Source organism: Scylla paramamosain, chromosome 11 (genome assembly GCF_035594125.1).
Source record: "Scylla paramamosain isolate STU-SP2022 chromosome 11, ASM3559412v1, whole genome shotgun sequence".
NCBI classification, from domain to species: Eukaryota; Metazoa; Arthropoda; class Malacostraca; order Decapoda; family Portunidae; genus Scylla; species Scylla paramamosain.
The window spans coordinates 11,018,308-11,040,737 of record NC_087161.1 but is presented as its reverse complement, the minus strand read 5'-3'; the positions used below and the strand labels follow the sequence as shown (position 1 = coordinate 11,040,737).

The following is a 22,430-nucleotide window of genomic DNA, read 5'->3' as shown; positions in this document are numbered from 1 at the left end:
ATATATATATATATATATATATATATATATATATATATATATATATATATATATATATATATATATTCATAAATAAATAAAATAATATATATATATATATATATATATATATATATATATATATATATATATATATATATATATAAACAGTATATCGGTAGAAGGACAAAAGTGGGTGTAAGACTAAGTAGGCTGAAGAAAAGATGGAAGGACTGCATAGATTTCTTAAGAGAAGGTAGAGTAGAGATGAAAAAAGACAACAGAGTCTTGTTGTGGAAAAAAAACATGGAAAAGGCTGCAGATGAGGAAAAATGGTAAGAAACAGCTTTTGTTCTATGTTTGGCAAACAGGAATTAGCACGTGCGGTACGACAACCATGCGATCAATGAAGTGGAGAGTGCCTGTGGAGTGTGGAGTGCGCCTGTGTAAACAGTCAGCTATCATTTAGTTGCTCCGTGAGGTTAGTAGTCACAGTACCGCAGGCAACAGGTTGGTGGTATTGGTTTGTGTATTTGTTAATTTCTGTCGCTTCTGTCATCATGTCATTGATAGAATGAGATTAATAATGTGAAATTTTTATAAGGAGCATACCGGGTATAATATACAGCTCATAATTCATAATTTTGCATATTTTGTTATAAGTGTGAATACATTTGTAACTATACCAGTTTAAACGTGAATTACGTTGCCTTTCACATAGTCACATTATACTTCATACATGTCTCGCAGGCGAAGGGGCAAGTTTCAAAACCTGGTTTCTCTCGTTACCATATGGATGGGCTTGGCCGGGAGGTATATTCCCAGAGTTTGTTCTGACATAAGAAATTAGAGCCAATAGGAGCGCGTGCTTGCCAGGCACCAAAAAATGTATAATCTTGATAATGCTTATCGATTCACTTTGTCGATGAGATATGAACAGGAAAGTGTGATCGACTACTTACTTAAAACGCAATAGTTTTATAAGGAATATATAAGCATGGAAATTGATGAAAAACAGGAAAAGTTAAACCTATCAGACCACAACCTAGGACGGTATAGTAGGTTTAAGTGACCACCAGTTTCAAATGACTAGACGCACACGCATCCCTGCTTTTTTTTTTTTTTTTTTTTTTTTTTTTTTTTTTTTTTTTACATGTAGAAAGATTGAGAACATTGAAGTTTGGACAGAAGAAGTAAGATAGAGGAAATTGAAGGAAATTAGTAGATTAAAGATTGTGGGCAGACTACATTGCTATTTTTTAAATGGTGTGTGTGGTTAGCCCTGTTTTTACTGCCAGTGTCGTAGGTTTAAGTGACCAGCTAATTTCAAGTGATCAAGTGCGCGCGTAGCCATATTTTCGCTGCCAGACGTATGATTCATTTACTCCCAGCCATGGCAACGCACGGACTCTTAGGGCTGGCTTAACAGTCACTTGTTAACATTACCAAGCAAGAGCTTGGATCACCTGAAGATCCGCCACCCCACAGGGATCACCTGAAGATCCGCCACCCCAGATTGTCTCACCTGAAGATCCGCCACCCCAGATTGTCTCACCTGAAGATCCGCCACCCCAGACTCTCTCACTTTTAAGATCAGCCTTTTTTTTCATAAAAGTCATTTATTGAAACATGAACGCATTAAAAAACTGAGTGGATATAAAAAAAGCAGAAAAAAGTTTACTTCATTAAAATTATGATACAATTAATAGTGTTCATCACTGTGAAGCACTTATAATGGATATTGTGCAGCAATAATTATGTTCACATAGCTTCTCAAAAGCATTTTTTGAGAATCTGTCGTGCCACATGAATTCCTGCAGGTAGGAGCTTAACATATCTCTTTTGCAGCCACGCATTTTCTTTATATAGCTCTTGTGTCTATTCCAGTAGGATTCAATGGTTTGCGTGTGTACTCCAGTGCGCCTGTCTACAAAATTTACTGAGTGATTCACTGTTTTGTGTTGATATCCTAGACCTTGGATATTACGATATGCTCTCCACTCGTCACTGTGAATTATAGACCCTGGCTGAACCACTTTAGATACAATAGGAAGAAGGGTGGCAGCATCTCTCGCCTCGACTATTTCCATGTATCCAACCGCTGGTTTAGTGCTTCTGTCAACGATGCCGAAGACCCAAGTGGGAGTGTAGGGTGCGCATCCTCTGTGATGTTTTGGCTTATGAGAGAAGCATGATTCATCGATTTCCACAGTAATCCCAGGCCCGCCCAACATTACTGGATTTGCTTGGAAGTACGAAGCACATATCTCCCTGAAAAAGCTGAAACAGTCAATCGTAGTCTTCTCAGATAGGTTTATTTGACGACTTGCTGTTGTTTCTCCAATGCGTTCACTCCAGAGGTACATGATATGAACCCATTTCTGCAGTGACAGTCTAGACCGGGCAAAAAATGATCCAGTCCTTATACTTGTTGTTCCTTTATACTTTGTACATCCTTTTGTCTGGCATTTCCACACCACACGGTCCACACACTTGGAGTGTTTAGTCCAGTTCATGTTGTGGCATTTTTCACACTGCACAGCACGCCTTAGAAGCTCCTGCTGAAGCCAAGTAATAACAGGAGTGGGGTCTTCAGTCAGCAGCGGTAGAACAACTGTCTCAAAAGTATTGGCTGCCATTGTGGAGCAGTGGTGTGACTGGTGTCTACTCGTACCACACACGGTCTTGGTCTGATGAGTGGAATGTGATAAGCAGTGTAGTAAACTCCTTAAGTTTCGTTAACATTTCGAAGCAGTGACCCAGCTGGTACCCTAACCCAATCTTTCTCACCTGAAGATCCGCCACCCCAGCTTGTCTCACCTGAAGATCCGCCACCCCAGATTGTCTCACCTGAAGATCTGCCACCCCGAGTGCGGCTGGGGTGGCGGATCTTCAGGTGATCCAAGAGCTTTACCTACCTGGGGCCGGATGCTCAAAAGTCTTCAGAGCCCTTTAAGTGCTAAAGGTCCCTCAGACCGCTTAAGGGCGATGCTCAAGGTGTAAAGGTTCCTTACGATCAGCGACAAAGGTCCCTTTAGTAAAGGTTGCTTCGGTACCACCCTTAACCCTAGAACGCTTTCTGTAAAAAACTGATACACGATCGATGTCACCGGCCCAATTGGACAGGCTGAGTAAATTAATAGAAAAAAATATGAAAAGAAATTTTACTGAGCTATAATCTCAAAAATATGAAGGTACAAGTTCTTTAGGCCTCTATCATAGCAATTATAACAACTCTACCATGAAATTCTAACTGTAATAAATAAGAAGATAAATGTAGTTCCGCTAGACTACTTCCTTTGGTAAAATATTTCCCAAAAATACAATAAGGGAATACACTAAATAAAACATACTCCTTAATAATGCTGAAACGTTGCTCTTCAATAAAAAAAATATCACCAGCCCGTGTAGAGCAAAAAATGATGTTCCTGGAACACATGAAAATGACTTATCTTGGAGGATTTTGTGTAGCTAAATTCATAGTTATGACATGATGGATGTCACCGGTCCAATTGGACAGGCATAGGAAAATGATAGAAATAATACAAACAAAAATTTTACTGAGCTATATAATGCATTTATATAAAAATATAAGTCCCTTAGGCTTCTATCATAACAAATATAACAGATCTACGCTGTAATTATAATTGTAGTAAAAAGAAAAATATTTTTTCTCTAAGACTATAATTCCTTTGGTATAAACAATTCCTCTCATACAATTAATTGGTAATTTCTAATGGAGATTTCTAGAAATAAAAAAAATATACATACTCATTCAAAATATGATAAGGTTGTTCTTCAATAAAGATATCACAAATATGTGTAAAGCAAACATTGAGATTCCATGAAAAAAGAAAAAACGAAATGGGAGCGTTTCTTTGCATGTAGCTAACCTTTACAGGGCACTCACTTTCCTGAAAAAAATTTAGGTTCCTATTTGTAGTACATAAGGCAAACAAAATTATTCACGAGTCATCATAATATGATTACTTTTCTCAGATATAGAACATATTTTTTTTCCTTTTACTGGACACAGTCTGGGCACAGGAGTTTGTAGTGATGCGCGCACACTACCTGGTTGCACTCAGAGCATCGACTCCTACACCTGCTGGCAGTCTTCCAGTGGCAGAACTTGCAACGGGCCTTGCCAGACGCAGGCTGTACTGGTGGTGTAGGTTCCTTTAGGTCGAAGCAATCCTTCACTGTCTGCAGCAGTGATTCCTTGATGAGTCGCTCCTGCACTCTTTGTGCAGCCAATGGCTTGGTTAGTTCATATGCCATCTTATGCATAAAAAGCCGCCGCTTTTGGTCCTTTCTAGATGTTGTTATGCCTGATTCCTTGTATAATATGAAAGCATTGACAATGGCTATGTTTAGTAGACCAAAAAACATGCAGCATGGCCACCTTTTTGTTTTGCGGCTTGTGCAATATGTGCCACACATATGATCAAGGACATCAACCCCTCCTTTAGTTTTATTGTAAAAATGCACAATTTCTGGTTTGCTATCATCTCCAATGGCAGGCTGATGATGGAGAGTTGATAACAGCATTACTGTTTTGTTCTTTTTGACCTTATACGAGACCAGAGAAGTATTCTGGTCAAACAGGAAAGAACTCGTGTTTACTGGCCGATTCTAGTCATTTCCAAGCCTGACAGATGGAATGTAAGGCTTCTTGCGAATCGTCCCAACAACTGTTGTGTTTTTTGCATACAGATCCTTGGCTAAAGGGAGGGACGTAAACCAGTTATCCATGGTGATGTTTCTACCTGCATCTAAGAATGGCTGGGCAAGATTCATTGTTATTTCATGTGCAACATTTACATTACGCCGCTTAGTTGTCTTACCAAGGTATGTTGAAGCGTTACACATGTAGTAGCTTTCAGCATTACATATCATGATCATTTTTATTCCATATTTTGCTGGCTTGCTAGGTATGTACATACGCCAAGGGCATTTTCCTCTGAATCCCAACAATTGTTCATCAATAGTTAATTTGTCGCCAGGAATATAGTGTTTCTGACAGTTGGTGACAAAGCTCTCAAACACCTGTCTAAACTTAAAAAACTTGTCGGTTTTTTCTCTCTCAGCACGTGTATTTATATCATCAAATCGTATGCATCTCAACAGAAAGTTGAAACGAAATGCACTCATGGTGCTTCTATATAATGAAGCACCATATTGGGGACTAAACATTTCTTCAACGGATAGGTGGCCGTCATGATTGGCACCAGCCTGAATAAGAATCCCCAGCAAAGCTTTAATCTCAATTAGTGATGTGCTATTTATGGATGACTTTTCTTTGGCTGACTTATATTTAATTTTAATTTTTTCGATTTTAATGTTAGTGCAGCGAACAATTTCGTTCAACAGGTAGTCATCCATCAGAAGGGCCAGGAAATCTGATGGCAGTCTTGCTGCACGAGCTTCGTCTGATGCAAGTCCTTTTACATAATATGATGTAATTGCCTGTTGTAGAACAGGTCTTCGTAGAGGTTTCCTGGCCCATATGACTTTGTTCGGTGCTATACGCTGTGCTGACGTTATTGGAAATATGTTTGGTGTTTCCTCAGAGGAACCAGTGTCATCCTCGGTATCACTGTTGGTTGGCTGCTCTATTATTACCTGGCTGCATTCTTCTGATTCTGTGTCTGTCTCACTCATCTGCTCTGTTTCAAGGATGAATTCTGGATCACTGTCCATCGAGTCTTCTGAGTCTTCTGTAGAGTCTTCGATAGTGTCTTTGACGAGTCCCCAAGGTATTTTTTTGATAGGACTAATGCCACAATCTATATCATCAGAGTCTTCTTCAGAAGAAAATGTTATACGTCTTTTCTTCCGTGCAGGTGTAGATGCTAGTTTTTTCCCCTGTTGATATTTCCTGTCAAGGCAAAGCCCCGAGGGTCCTGGGACAGGTGACATAGAGGGCCTTGCAGGGTGTGTGGAGGAGTGTGCACCATTGGTTCCACTTACGGCGTCATATAATGGTGTTATTGTGACATTTCCCCCACACAAGTCAACAAAACCAATGTCAGACGCATTTCTATCGTCTAGATGTGTTTGATCTTTGTTTACTGTTGGCAGGGGGTCAAGCACACTCTCATCAGCTGGTAGTGTGATACAACCAACCTCAGTTGACTGGGATTGATGTTCTGGGCTTTCTACAGGGTTTGCTAGGCTTCCATTTTCTTCAGAAAGAGTTTCATCACTAATTGGCATCATAGATACATCCCCAAATTTCTGTTGGGTTTCCTCGAGAAGCATCTGCTCCAGTTCATTTTGTGTGAGTCTGGTTCTTCTATCCATGATAAAATTGAGGTCTAGAAAATGAAAGATAAAAATAAATTATATGGCTTCATAGCCTACTGGCAATGTTTTGTGCTTAGCTTAAAGACCAATGAACAATATTACCATACTCTTGACCAGGAACTAGGTGAATGCTGCATACACAGCTTCTAATGATTACACTTACCACGATTACAACTCATGGATACTGTAAAACACAAACAGTTTCACTAGGTCCAATTGGGATCATATACTAACCTATGAAACAGTGAGAGCATAGTGAGACTACATGCTTCCTCTTCCGTGTTAAGGAATGCACTGATGAATCACCAGATAGATCAGCAACAGTGTGCGAGAAATTTTGGGAAAAATATGGTGTGAAATATAAAATTCACGGAGGGCACCGGTCCACAGTGAATCGGCATTAGTGTTTTAAACATTATTTCTTTTGATATTCGCTCTCAAAAGTAATTTAAAGGTGGCAGAAGTGTTTTGAGATAAAACTCTACATAAAATGCGTTGAATCTCCCAAATAAATGCAGACAGAAGGCTCTGCTGGGAACTGGTGGCTCCTGGCAGTCGTGTTGTTTTGGCAGGATGGAGTTCCTTGTGATGGAAGAATTTGACCGTGGTCTAAGGCGATAGAGAAAGTATCAGACCCACTGGATGTTCTGCACTTCAGTGATGAACATTTATATACTTAGGTTTTATTGCAGTTTACACCGTATGTGTATGATGTTTTCCATGCCCTCGCTGGCCTAAACCCTCGGAAGGCTTATGGACCTGATGGGGTCCCTCCTATTCTCCGAAACTGTCCCTCCGTGCTTGTACCTTGTCTAGTCAAACTCTTTCAGCCCTGTCTGTCAACATCTGTCTTTCCTTCTTGCTGGAAGTTTGCCTACATTAAGCCTGTTCCAAAAAAGGGTGACCGTTCTGTTCCCTCAAACTACCGTCCTATTGCTTTAATTTCCTGCCTATCTAAAGTTTTTGAATCTATCCTCAACAGGAAGATTCTTTAACATCTATCACTTCACAACCTTCTATCTGATCGCCAGTATGGGTTCCGTCAAGGCCGCTCTACTGATGATCTTCTGGCTTTCCTTACTGAGTCTTGGTCATCCTCTTTTAGAGATTTTGGTGAAACTTTTGCTGTTGCCTTAGACATATCAATAGCTTTTGATAGAGTCTGGCACAAAGCTTTGATTTCTAAACTATCCTTCTATGGCTTCTATCCTTCTTTCTGTAACTTCATCTCAAGTTTCCTTTCTGACTGTTCTATTGCTGCTCTGGTAGACGGTCACTGTTCTAAATCTATTAACAATGGTGTACCTCAGGGTTCTGTCTTGTCACCCACTCTCTTATTATTCATTAACCCATAGACCTCGGGCTAGAGGACTATTGTCGTCCTCTCAGCGCGCGAGCAGTATTGATAAATTTCAGAAAAATAGGTGTTCTTCATCAGTACCCTGTGGGGTAATTTCAAACGAAAACATAGTAGTTTTTAGTGTTATCTCACCGCCAATCCTTCCTCTTCACGATGAAATAAATTGAATTTGTCTAGGTTGCAGCCCGGCAGAGATATGATGTTGGGAAGAGGTGCTACTTTTGGCCAAGCCGAGCGCACTTGTTCGTGTGGGTGCTGTTGACCTTGGCCTGGGTCTCCCTCTCCCCGCGCCACCACGTACACAGCATGCATTCTCTCATACCAGCGCGATTATTCACATTAGGCTACATATTACGCAGATTTGATGCTCATATACATAACTCCTTGCGAAACTTAATGTTTTTTTTTGGTCATCATATGAAAAAAAAACTTTCATAAACACAGTACAATTATCGAATATATACACTCATTAGGCTACATATTACGCAGGTTTGACACTCATATAAATAACTCCTTACGAAACTGAATGTGTGTTTTGACATTATATGCACAAAAAAAATCATAAACACAGTAAAATTATGGAATATATAAACATATTAGGCTATATATTACGTATGTGTAGCATACATACAAATAACTCCTTACAAAACTGAATGAGTTTTCTGCCTTTATATGTACAAGAAATTATTTCATAAACAGAAATATAATTATATACTGCATGCAAATAACACCCTATAAAACTGGGTGCCATTTATGTCTTTGTATACAAGACACAAAATATTATTAGGCACTACATGTTTATTCATATTAGGTTACACATTACGCATGTTTGACGCCCATAAAATTAACTCCTTTCGAAACTGAAAGTGTTTTTCTGCTATTATATGCACCCAAAAAAAACTTCCATAAACCCAATACAATTATGAAGTATATACACTCGTTAGGCTACATATTATGCAGGTTTGTAGCTTACATAAAAATAACTCCTAACAAAACTGAATGACTTTTCTGCTTTCATATGTATAAGAAATGCTTTCATAAACAGAAATATACTTATGTACTGCACACAAATAACACCCTCTAAAGCTTACTGCTGTTTCTGCCCTTTTATACACAAAATATTATTAGACACTATGTACAAGTTCATTCCTCATTCTTAGAAATTTTCCAGGGAATGGTAGTCCGAATAACATCCAGGACACAATGGTACTTTACACTCAAGACACCAGTACTAGGTCTCCTTACGTGCTGGTGCCTTTCGTGTTGTGTTAGCACAAACATGACAGCGCCTGGACCCCTTACGCCCTGATGGCAGGTGTGGGAGGAGCGCCAATTTGTGACGCGACATCCACTCCCAGGCCTTCAGCCTATCGACCTGACGGTCAGGGATATGTCTCCATGAACATGAGGCCTGAACAGTACCGTAATGCTCCAGGATCTGCTTCACCAGCTCTTTCTCAAACTCCCGCATTGATGTCGTTTTCTTGGTCAGATGCTGGTAAAGTATATAGGCATTCAGGACAGTAATATCAAGGAGGTGGAGGAACGCTTTTTTGTACCATTTGCAGCACTTTCTTAGGCAGTCAATCTCGCCCACCATCATGTCCGACTTATCAACAAGCCTCACGTTGATATTGTAATCCACCACGGCATCAGGCTTGTACACAACATTACCTGTACCGCGTTCTTTCTTGCAGGAATCTACCATGGCACCCTGGTGAATGGTCGTGATCATGTTGACCTTTCTTTTGTCGTGCCAGTGTAGGGCCAGCATTTTCCCAGACTTCTTTCTTATGATGTCTCCCTTCCTGGTCCCGGAAGGGAATGCTGGCCAGTGTTTGCGATTGGCACGAACGGTGCCACAGGATCCGGTCTTCTGTCCCAGGAGGTAGTGGCTCAGGGCTGGAGATGTGTAATAGTTATCAGTGTACAGTATGTGATTTTTATTGAAGTAGTTCTCCATTAGAGCCTTCACAACTGCACCCGAAAACCCGTGGGGGTCATTGGAAGGAATGTCAATATCTGCCCCTGAGTAAACCAAGAAATCCAGCACATAACCAGTTTGGCAGTCGCAGATGACAAAAAACTTTATGCCAAAACGATGCCGCTTTGACGGGATGTACTGGATGAAGGACAAACGCCCCCGGAACAGAACTAGCGATTCATCGATAACCACTTTCTGGAAGGGAATGAAAAACGTTTGCATTTTCCCACGAATCATCTCCAGGATCGACCTCACTTTCCACAGCCTGTCAATTGGTTTCGGTCCATAATTGTTGGTGAAGTGAAGGTACCGAAGAATGAGGAGATACCGGTCCCTTGGCATCCATTTTCCAAATGACGGCGTGGATATGAGGTCACCAACGATCCAGTAGTCCTGAAGAACATGTTTCTTGACGTGGGGCATGAGCATGGTGAGAGCAAACCACACGTACAGTTCCTCAACAGACACATCCGTCCATGCTTTCATCTTTGACTCCTTGGGGACTTTCAAAGGTGCTAACCATCTAACACTGATCTCTCTGAAGCAGTTTATCTCCCATACCAGGTACTGCATCACTGCTAGGTCAAAAAAGGCAGTGAAGAACTGCAACACACTCGACGTGGCAGTGCAGGGAAATTCCGCTTGTACACCTGCCTCACTGTTGTCAAAAACTAGAGGCTCAGGATCAAAGTTCTCCCCGTCCTCCCACACAAAGTCAAAAAGATCATGACGGACCTGCTGTGGTTACATACCACGAGCGTCATGAACTCCACGACGGGCACCACGTCGGCCACCCCTGATACCACGCCGAGCCCCAAGGACACGTCCTCGTGCGGTCTTACGTCGAGGTGGTGAAGGGTGTGATGCGGTGAAAGCAGACGATGGATGTGTGGGTAATGAGGGTGTGGAGGATGAAGGTGTTGGTGATGAGTGTGTGGAGGACGAAGGTGTGGGGGAGGTTGTCTGATGGCAGGGCGAGCGGCAACGACGCTTTGCAGCCACACAACGCTCAGCCTTTGTCTCGCTTCTTGACTCATTTTCCCTCCCAGGATCATCAACATGCCCTTTGTCACTTTCATCGTCAGATGTGACTGGGAAGGCAGGAAAAGACTGTGACGTGGTGATGCGAGGCAGTGTGTTCTGAACAGATGCCACAGAAACAGATTCTGCCCCAATCTGTTCTAATTCATCTACCGACTCCTCAGACCCTGACTCACCGCTTTCCAAAGGAGAAAGCGTCTCATCGAACAAGGCTCTTAGGATACCACTGTTATTCAAATTTACCACATGCGGTGGCTTAGTGCGCTCCCTGATTATAGGGGTAGAGGAACTGGGGCCCGCTGGCGCGCTCCCTTCCTCCACGCATCCAGACACAGGGAAATCATTATCAGCATGTCTGTCCGCCATAGTGGTCTGTAGTGCTCTGGGAAGTTGCGTGAAACGTAGGGCAGGGATGCCATCAACCACAGGAAATAATAATTACGTCACGGGAGTACAAATCTTGGCGGGACAGCAGAGGACGGGAACTCCCGCCACCCGAAGCCCTCCGCCCGAGCGGGAATTCCCGTCGCCCGAAGCGTACGGGTTAATGATCTTCTAAATTAAACTTCTTGTCCTATCCACTCCTACGCTGATGATACCACCCTGCACTTTTCCACGTCTTTTCATAGACGTCCAACCCTTCAGGAGGTAAACATTTCACACAGGGAAGCCACAGAACGCTTGACTTCTGATCTTTCTAAAATTTCTGATTGGGGCAGAGCAAACTTGGTATTGTTCAATGCCTCAAAAACTCAATTCCTCCATCTATCAACTCGACACAACCTTCCAGACAACTATCCCCTCTTCTTCAATGACACTCAACTGTCCCCCTCTTCTACACTGAACATCCTCGGTCTGTCCTTTACTTATAATCTGAACTGGAAACTTCACATCTCATCTCTAGCTAAAGCAGCTTCTATGAAGTTTGGCGTTTTGAGAAGTCTCTGCCAGTTTTTCTCACCCTCCCAGCTGCTAACAGTACAAGGGCCTTATCTGTCCATGTATGGAGTATGCTTCACTTGTCTGGGGGGATTCCACTCACACTGCTCTTCTAGACAGGGTGGAATCAAAAGCTTTTCATCTCATCAACTCCTCTCCTCTAACTGACTGTCTTCAGCCTCTCTCTCTCACCTCCGCAATGTTGCATCTCTAGCTGTCTTCTACCGCTATTTTCATGCTAACTGCTCTTCTGATCTTGCCAACTGCATGCCTCCCTTCCTCCCATGGCCTCGCTGCACAAGACTTTCTTCTTTCTCTTACCCCTATTCTGTCCACCTCTCTAACGCGAGAGTTAACCAGTATTCTTAATCATTCATCCCTTTCTTAGGTAAACTCTGGAACTCCCTGCCTGCTTCTGTATTTCCACCTTCCTATGACTTCAATTCCTTCAAGAGGGAGGTTTCAAGACACTTATTCATCAATTTTTGACTGCTGCTTTGATCCTTTGATGGGACTGGCATTTCAGTGGGCATTTTGTTTTTATTGGATCGTTGTTGCCCTTGGCCAGTGTCCTTCCTACATAAAAAAAAAAGAAAAAAATGCAGCCCTTTGCAGGTTCTACATCTCACTGTTTGGAACATTTGTAGCCCCATTTTAACTTGTCAGAAATTGGTAAGTTTACCTCATGTAGGGCCTGGGGGTGGGGGGGGGGGTGAAGCCTCCCCCTGGTTAGGAGGTTACAAAATGTTAGGTTATTTTATCTTATGGAGGGTCCAGAATGTTAGGTTATTTTATCTTATGGAGGGTCCAGAATGTTAGGTTATTTTATCTTATGGAGGGTCCAGGGGAGGTGAAGCCTTATCGTTTAGGTTACAAAATTTTAGATTAGGTTATTTTACCATATAGGGGTGTCCAGGAGGGGCAAAATCCTCCCCTGGTTAGGAGGTTACAAAATGTTAAGTTAGTTTACCTCATGGGGGGTGGTCCAGTAGGTTATGGGGGTGAGGGGGGGAGTACTAGTTGAAAGTGCAAATATATCTAGACTTTTGTGTGAAGAAATTGTGCAGCTGTCCCAGGAACTAGATCCACATGTTGCTTCACCAACTGGCATGTTGTTCTGCCCATTGCAACACGTGTTAATTGCCCTGAGATTCTTTGCAAGTGAACATAAGAACATAAATAAGGGAAGCTGCAAGAAGCAACCAGGCTTATACATGGCAGTCCCTGTATGAAATATACCTACCTATTTCCACCTGTCATCCCCATCCATTAACCTGTCTAATCTTCTCTTAAAGCTCCCTAATGTCTCAGCACTAACAATGTGATTATTGAGTCCATTCCACTCATCTACCACTCTTTGAGAACCAATTTCTTCCTATCTCTTTCTTAAACCTAAATTTTTCAAGCTTGAACCTGTTATTTCTTGTTCTATCCTGGTTGCTGATCTTAAGAATTTTGCTTACCTCTCCCTTGTTATAACCCTTATACCACTTAAAGACTTCTGGTGGTTTTCAAAGTGTTGGTGATGCCACAAGTGTGCACCAGTCAAGTGTTTCAAGAGTAATAGCTGGTGTCACTGAAGCCCTCTTCAGGAAAGTACTCACAGAGGTTAAGATGCCCAGCAGACTACAACAACCCACAACTCTGCTGGGGAAATTTGTGAGGAAAACAAGTTTTTATAAAATGATTGGGGATGGTACACACATTGCTATAAAAACACCATGCCAAAATGTGCATCTTGAAATTAATGGTAAAGAGTACCATTCTCTTCATTGTCATGTGTGAGATAGTGAACACTTAATCATGAACTGTGTTGCAAGGTACCCTGGAAATACACATATCTCAATTATTTGAACAAACTGCAAGAAAATTAGAGCATGGAGATTATGGTGATAATGTGCTTCTAGGAATGTATGGTTTGGCAGAAAGCTTAAGAAAATACTATAATGATAAAACTGCATAATCCATAGATAAAAGTATAATTTATTATACCACTTGCAAGTATCACCTGTCTCACTGTGAAAAAACATAATATGTCATAGTATTTACATATAGAAAGCAAACTTAACTTAGATAACTTAATCAGTTAGTTACATATAAATATAACAATGTATTGATGAACAGTTAGGATTGTTGTATCTGCACTGGTAGGTCTTCATTAGCTCTCAGGTGATCTGTTTTTACTGATTATACACATCATCATATGGTCAAGGAAAAGTAGTTCTCTTTCTCTGACATTTATTGGTGAGGTAGGCATGACTAAGAATTGCAAACAAGTTAACAGTCTCAATTTCTTACACTGTATTAAACACTCAGCATATTGCAGTATTCATTAACAATACATGCAATCAACTTGGCACTATGACAGTCAGTTTTTACTTCAAAATTAAAGTATTTACCTTGGTCACCTTCCTGCCGGTCTTTGTCTGAGTACGACTTGGCTGTGAGTGATGCCCGCAGGCAACAACTGGGTTAACCACACTCTACTAACAAGTGAGCATTGGCTTTGGTGTTTCATATAGCATTGAGTACTCATACTTACACACATTACATGTGTCTTCATGCAAGTAGACTGGACCTGGACCACAACTGATTGGCTAGGTATTGTGCTCTGCACCATCTCTTTATGCAATACAGGTCCTTCTTAACAAAAATGCTTGGAGGAGGCAGTAGTACTTTTGTTTTCATAGTTAACAAATTACTGGATGTCAGTGGTGTAGGACTATCTGGGGAGTTAAGAGGATGACCATTAACTATATTTTCAGCTTCTGCTAAGGTTCCCAGATCTTGGTCATTTAACCGATTTAATTAACTTGGTACCATGCTGATCAAGTAACACAGAGAGTACATTTCTCACTATGCATATTTGCCTTTCCCAAACACCTCCCATGTGACTGCCATTGGGTGCGTTCATGTTAAATACAATCCAGTCACACTGGTCTTTCATGAATTCTTGTCAGACTTTATCATCATTAATTTCTTTCAAGCACTTCTCCTACTCTGATTTGGCTCCTACAAAGTTAGTTCCTTGGTCACATCTCAATTGTCTTGCAGGCCCTTTTCATCCTACAAAGCAATGATATGCACTTAGGAAGGAACTTGTATCCATGCTGTTGGCTGTCTCTATGTTCACAGCTCCACATGCCATGCAAGTAAAGAGCACTCCATATCTTTTAAGCTTTTTATGCCCCTCTTTGACATAGAAAGGGCCAAAGAAATCTACTGCGGAGTATGTAAAAGGAGGTGATGGTTCTAGCCTGTCGATAGGCAGGTCTGCCATCTTCTGTCCCTGTGTCATACTTCTAACTTTACGACAAATAATGCACTTTGAAATATGCCTTGACACTAGGGATGATCCTCCTCCAGTATCCACATAACCTGATTTCACTTAAAGTTATGCCCCTGCCATGATGATTTGTTCTTTTGTGGTGGTGGCATATTATCAGCTGGGTTATGTGAGACGTTTTGGGAAGGATGACTAGATGTTTGGATGTCTATCAGGTTAGAAAGCTTAAATCTTCCTCCTACCCTTATGATACCATTTTTACAATGAAGCGATCTAACTTATAGAGGGAACTGGTCTTGTCTATCACTTTTGCTCCTTTGCCATTGTCCCCTTTTATTAAAGAATTATGGTTAGCAGCTACATTTATCTACTTTTGGAATGCCTTTGCTTGCAGTTGTTTTATAATTTCATTTTCAGCTTCTGACACTTCTGCTCTGTTTACTGGCTCATATGTGTCTCCTTTTACTTTAGTAGTGCCATCACCTTTTCCTTTGAAACTGTTCAAAAGCTTGAGGCATACAGCAACTGCCCTCTTTGCTTTAAACCAATCAGAAAAATACTCAAGTCTTTCTAGTATATTTGTGGGCTGTTGTGTACCTACAGCATGGCATACAACTTTTTTCACTTCAGGGTCATTTTCATTTATGACCTTATACTGGGGATGGCTATCCTTTTCACTATGTCGCCAAAGGAATTCTGGGCCATTCCACCAGATCTTGCTAGTACACAATTCATCTGCTGTCATGCCTCTAGATGCATGATCTATCTGTTGGGTTATACTGTCTCTATATAATTTCCATTGATCTGGTGAAGTGTGATCTTTAATTGTTTCTACTCTACTTGCAACATATACATGGAATCTCTGCTTCATTTGCAATGTAACCAAGGACTACTTTGCTGTCTGTCCAAAATACTTCTCCCACATTATTATACTCAAGTTCTCCCTTTAGGAGTTTATGGATTCTAACTGACACCACTGCTGCTGTTAGTTCTAGTCTGGGAATTGTCATGGTTTTTAGAGGTGTGACATGTGACTTTGCCATTACTAATGCACAATGAATTTGGCCAGTCCTGCTAATTAATTTAATATATGAGCACTGGCCGTATCCCTCTTGGCAGGCATCTGAAAAGTGATGGAGTTCAACCTTTTCTACTTCCCCAAAGTCATCAGGTTTGTAACCTCTAGGTATTTTTAGCTGGTCTAGTTTGTGCAGCTCATCTTTCCATTTTATTAATTTAGGTTTAACATAATCTGGCACCTCATCATCCCATTCAACTGCATTCTTACACATTTTTTGTAAATTTTGCTTTCCGCTCAGTATGAGAGGTGACACTAGACCTAATGGATCATACATAGAGCTCACTGTTGACAGAATGCCTCTCCTGGTGAGGGGCTTGTCTTTCATCTTTATTCTAAACTGAAATGTGTCAGATTCTATGCACCACTCAACTCCCAAAGTTCTTTCTATGGGCAGTGTGTCTTCATTCTTACTAAAATCCAAACTTAGCTCCATCTGCTCTCTCATGAGAAGTTGCAGCTAATACATCTTTGTTGTTTGACAAGAACTTATGAAGGTTAAAACCTCTCTTGTAACAATTTTTTTGCTCTGCTGAATAAGAGTGACAGCTTCATCCATTGTAGCTGCTGACTTTAAACCATCATCAACATAAAAGTTATTTCTTACAAACTTAATAAAGTACACGAGACTTACCTCAGGTCAGTTGACAAACCTAATAAAGTACACGAGACTTACCTCGGGTCAGTTGAAGTGTGCTTGTAATTTTATGAGGCAAATTGCCTCTGCTGGAGGGGAGCTTTCACATGAGATACGCTTTGCCACGTCAGACTTTGAAGAATATGATCACTCACATGATATAAAGTTAAAAATACTATGCATTATTGTAATGTCTTAGAAATGGGAGGGAGCGGTGAGCATGTGAAAGCTCCCTCCAGCAGAGGTGATTTTGCCTTGTAAAATTACAAGCACACTTCAACTGACCTGAGGTAAGTCTCATGTATTTTATTAATTTTACATCACCAAATCACCCTCTGCGGAGTGGAGCCTTCCCATGAGGCTTTGAAGCCATGTGGGTAACAGATCCTGATGAGGGTATGGAATTGGGATCAATAAAAAACAATCACTCCCATCGTTGAGCATAAGTCTATTTACCTGAAAATTTAATTACATAAATATATACATGTAAACCATGTAACTATGAATACATACTTAACAGTATAGTTTAGAAGTTATTTTTGACCTATGTCAACATAAGAAAAATTAAAGGAAAGCGTGTAATACATTCCATACATCCCAGCTTATTCTAGTACTGCATCCTGAAATAGATCTGAATTTGTCGCAATGTGCTTATCATAATATTTTGTGAGTGTGGTCTCCATTGACCAACCAGCCCTTTTCATGATGCATGTCACTGGCACCGCCATAGCCTTAGCTTTTGATGCCGCAGCCTGCCTTACCCTGCCGGCCTTGAATTTATTTGTGTCAACACCAGACATACAGAGCATTGATTTTATCCAATGTGCAATAGTGTCTATGGAAACAGCGTTGTGTGTTCCTAAAGCTAATAAACAATTTTGCATCCATGTTTTTATCCTCTCCATTTATTCTAACAAGGTTTTAGATACACATAAACTGTCATCCTTAGAATAAGCCTGTAATTGCACCCTTTTAAACCACATAAACCATATATTCTAACCCATATAAAAATTAAGGCTCTTGGAATGAGCTGTATATCTGAGATATAATAGAATATGAAACATATTAAGTGTTATTTTGGACTCTTACTGCATAATTCAGTTGTAATTTGAAAAATAACTTTGTTGTGATAATGCAGTGATGGGCACAATACAACTTGACCGTGTTGCAAAATCGCAACGGTGGTCACAGCAGTCCTCAGCATTTTTATGCAGTTTTGTGTATTATATTGAAAGGTTAGTAATGCGATAGCTTGATTATGGAAGGGAAGCATTAAAGAATTTTACTTTGTGTTTTTGTTTATTGAAAATATCTTTACACTATGAAATTTAACATAGTACATGAATACAATCAAAATTATACTGAAGGTTTATAAATGTAATATTCTCATTACATAATCCACTTATATCAAGATAATATTGAAAATATCTTAACATTAAGATATTTTATGTAGTACATGAATACAATAAAAATTATACAAAAAGTTTATAATTCTAAAATTCTCATCATATAATGCATGTATACCAAGAAAATGAAAAAAAATATGGTCTCCATTATCCAATACTAAACTTGTGTAAATCATAGAATTCCTTTCCATTCAAAGTTATCAAAAATCTATTCAGATTTTTGTAAAAAATTAAAGAAAATTCTTTGTCCTTCATGTTCACATTGCTAACTTACTCAGAGAATACTTTTGTGGTAGTCTAATGAACACTTAACATGCAATGGAACACTGCATTTGTTGCAAACATAGATAGTTTGACTTTTGCATTGCCTACATCGGCGTCAACTTTCAGGAATACCCTTTGAAATGTGATGCCCCTTATTGTCATAATTCTCCTCATTTGCATTTGCATTTTGAGCAGTAATTATTCTGTCTTCCAGGATTACATGGTGGTACTCTGTACTTCTTCAGCTGGTGTTGCACAACATTGCAAGTAAAAGTTAATAAATCGTCTTTATACCCTCCTTCCCGTGCAAATAACCAAGTACTGTTCATACATACATTTAGCAAATATGATAGAATTGGGATGTTCCATTTTTTTCCCCGGATTGCAATGCGATATTTGTCTATGCTCTGGTCTAGCCTATCTACTCCACCCATGTTGGAGTTGTACAATCCAGTTACTGAAGGCATAGGTATCATTACTCTTGCGTTCAGCTACTGACCAACGCTGAACTTGTTTGACAGGTTGCACACCATAGTGTGTAGATGCCATGGTAACCACACCATTATCATTCCACATTACTACTGAAATACCTGAATCTTTCTCAAGAAAATGCTCCTCACTTCCTTATGAGCATTTCTCAAACTGGCATTGCTCAGGGGACACTTTTCTGTTCTGTTGCTACGAACTGTTCCAAATGCGGAGTTTCCTCTTTCTTTGATCGTCTCCAAGAGTCTGATTGATGTGAAGAAGTTATCAAAGAACAGAGAGAATTTTCTTCCAGGGTACTGAGACTCATGTCTATCAAGCATGTTTAGAACTACTTCTCCACCTAGGCCATAAGTATCTTTGTAACAGCTGTCACTTTGTTCAGTGTTTTCCTTGATACAAGTCAATGAAGTAAGAATATCCTAATGGAGAAGCTGCTATCCATGCTTTATACCCCCAGCAAATAGGTTTGCCACTAATGAATTGTTTAGTTGGATGTCCTCCATAGTACAGGACCATTGATTCATCGATAGATAATGAAGTTGGACCAAAGACTTCACCATACTTCAGAAAACATTCATTTAGAATGTCTAGAATAGGATGCACTTTGGCAAACTTGTCCTCTTTACCAAGATTAGTGTTGTCCGCTGCATGTAAATGTTTCATTATTTCATCAAAATGGTTTCTCCGCATTGAACTTGCTATCAGCTCATTTTGAACATCAGGTTCCATTGACCAGTAAAGATGGCGGCGTGGCAAAGTGTTGTAGCCAGAGAGCAACAGAATGCTAATAAACACTTTCATCTCATTGCATGAAAACTGAAATGTGTGGTTTCCATGTTGCACTGCATACATCACAGTATCTTTGGTCAGTCTCGTTATTGCAAGAGTGTCTAGGAAAAGCTCAAGTATTTCATATGGTTGACGAGGTAGATCAGCTGTTGAAGGCTTGTAAGGGTAACTTGTATGTTTTTCCATGCAAAGGATATCATCCACATGCCACTGTCTGATCTTGAGGTACTTTCTCTCAGATTTCCCAGATTTCTTCGAAATTGACTTTGAAGAACTAGGCTGCGGGGTATTTTCCTTTTGCACATCAACGTGCGTAGTTAGATCTTCTTGGGTAGAATGCGATTCATTTGTTCAGTATTCACCTTCACTTAAAAGCTGGGATCCAGGAAGATTTCTAATCTCAACATGATCTTCATCACCAGAATCTTCTTCCATCTCATTCCCATCAACTGAAGGTTGTATGTAGACTGTTATTAGGTTTTCTGGTTCTTTCATCTTATCTTCATTTTCTCCACTAGGATCGTCCCCGATACAATTTTCTGTTTCTTCTAAAATTTCTTGCAACCTCAAAGGCCTGTGGGAAAATGAAAGGAAAAAAAGAGTTAGTACAAGTGAGACAAAAAAAGTTATTATCTGATTCTAAATGCTAGGCTATAAACTCAAATTATAAACACAGTAGGCTTTGTAAAACCTTTATTGCAAAGAGAAATTTTACTTTCTTTTTTCTACATACAACTCATAATTATATTGTGTAGTCTCCAACTAGCCAAAAACTCCTTCATTAACAGAAAGTGTCAAAACCTTTCAAGATCTAACGCCCCTCGTGATTTCTGGCATCTAGCCAAAAATATCTCCAATAACTTTGCTTCTTCTTCTTTCCCTCCTCTATTTCAACCAGATGGCACCACTGCTATCACATCTATTTCTAAAGCTGAACTCTTTGCTCAAACCTTTGCTAAAAACTCTACTTTGGACGGTTCTGGGCTTGTTCCTCCCTCTCCTCCACCCTCTGACTACTTCATGCCACCTATTAAAATTCTTCGCAATGATGTTTTCCATGCCCTCGCTGGCCTAACCCTCGAAAGGCTTATGGACCTGATGGGGTCCCTCCTATTGTTCTCCGAAACTGTGCCTCCGTGCTTGCACCTTGCCTAGTCAAACTCTTTCAGCTCTGTCTGTCAACATCTACCTTTCCTTCTTGCTGGAAGGTTGCCTACATTCAACCTGTTCCTAAAAAGGGTGACCACTCTAATCCCTCAAACTACCGTCCTATTGCTTTAATTTCCTGCTTATCTAAAGTTTTTGAATCTATCCTCAACAGGAAGATTCTTAAACATCTATCACTTCACAACCTTCTATCTGATCGCCAGTATGGGTTCCGTCAAGGCCGCTCTACTGGTGATCTTCTGGCTTTCCTTACTGAGTCTTGGTCATCCTCTTTTAGAGATTTTGGTGAAACTTTTGCTGTTGCCTTGGACATATCAAAAGCCTTTGATAGAGTCTGGCACAAAGCTTTGATTTCCAAACTACCCTCTTACGGTTTCTATCCTTCTCTCTGTAACTTCATCTCAAGTTTCCTTTCTGACCGTTCCATTGCTGCTGTGGTAGACGGGCACTGTTCTTCTCCAAAATCTATTAACAGTGGTGTTCCTCAGGGTTCTGTCCTGTCACCCACTCTCTTCTTATTATTCATTAATGATCTTCTAAACCAAACTTCTTGTCCTATCCACTCCTACGCTGATGATACCACCCTGCACTTTTCCACGTCTTTTCATAGACGTCCAACCCTTCAGGAGGTAAACATATCACGCAGGGAAGCCACAGAACGCCTGACTTCTGATCTTTCTAAAATTTCTGATTGGGGCAGAGCAAACTTGGTATTGTTCAATGCCTCAAAAACTCAATTCCTCCATCTATCAACTCGACACAACCTTCCAGACAACTATCCCCTCTTCTTCAATGACACTCAACTGTCCCCCTCTTCTACACTGAACATCCTCGGTCTGTCCTTTACTTATAATCTGAACTGGAAACTTCACATCTCATCTCTAGCTAAAACAGCTTCTATGAAGTTAGGTGTTCTGAGACGTCTCCACCAGTTTTTCTCACCCCCCCAGCTGCTAACTCTGTACAAGGGCCTTATCTGTCCATGTATGGAGTATGCTTCACATGTCTGGGGGATTCCACTCATACTGCTCTTCTAGACAGGGTGGAATCAAAAGCTTTTCGTCTTATCAACTCCTCTCCTCTAACTGACTGTCTTCAGCCTCTCTCTCACCGCCGCAATGTTGCATATCTAGCTGTCTTCTACCGCTATTTTCATGCTAACTGCTCTTGTGATCTTGCTAACTGCATGCCTCCCCTCCTTCCGCGGCCTTGCTGCACAAGACTTTCTTCTTTCTCTCACCCCTATTCTGTCCACCTCTCTAACGCAAGAGTTAACCAGTATTCTCAATCATTCATCCCTTTCTCTGGTAAACTCTGGAACTTCCTGCCTGCTTCTGTATTTCCACCTTCCTATGACTTGAATTCCTTCAAGAGGGAGGTTTTAAGACACTTATCCACCAATTTTTGACCACTGCTTTGACCCTTTTATGGGACTGGCATTTCAGTGGGCATATTTTTTTTTTTATTAGATTTTTGTTGCCCTTGGCCAGTGTCCTTCCTACATAAAAAAAAAAAAAAATTATGTATCCCACCGATACGATAACGCAACATCAAGGGCAGACTGCCCGTGGTTGCATTTTCACATCAGTAAAAAAAATGAAAATTTTACGGATTCATACTAAGTACAAAAAATCACCAAAGTTATAAATAATAAAAGTAATGGGTACTAGAATCCATTGTTTTATGATTTATCAGTGAAGGA

General features: G+C 40.5%; 1 protein-coding gene across 3 annotated transcripts in view; it reads left to right on the top strand.

Annotated features, from left to right (window-relative positions):
- The first annotated feature begins 368 nt into the window (after positions 1-368).
- The window catches only part of LOC135104938 (thioredoxin domain-containing protein 16-like), a 428,690-nt gene continuing 406,628 nt past the window's right edge, over positions 369-22,430 (top strand). Inside the window, exon 1 of one of the 3 annotated variants that reach the window (XM_064012736.1) lies at positions 369-460. Coding sequence is in view for 1 of the 3 variants with exons in the window: in XM_064012733.1 (XP_063868803.1) it covers positions 4,733-4,830 (98 nt within the window). In the remaining 2 variants the exon portion in view is untranslated. Of the gene's footprint in view, positions 490-4,717; positions 4,831-22,430 lie in introns of those variants that run through there. The other 2 variants (XM_064012735.1, XM_064012733.1) reach the window with 2 other exon arrangements.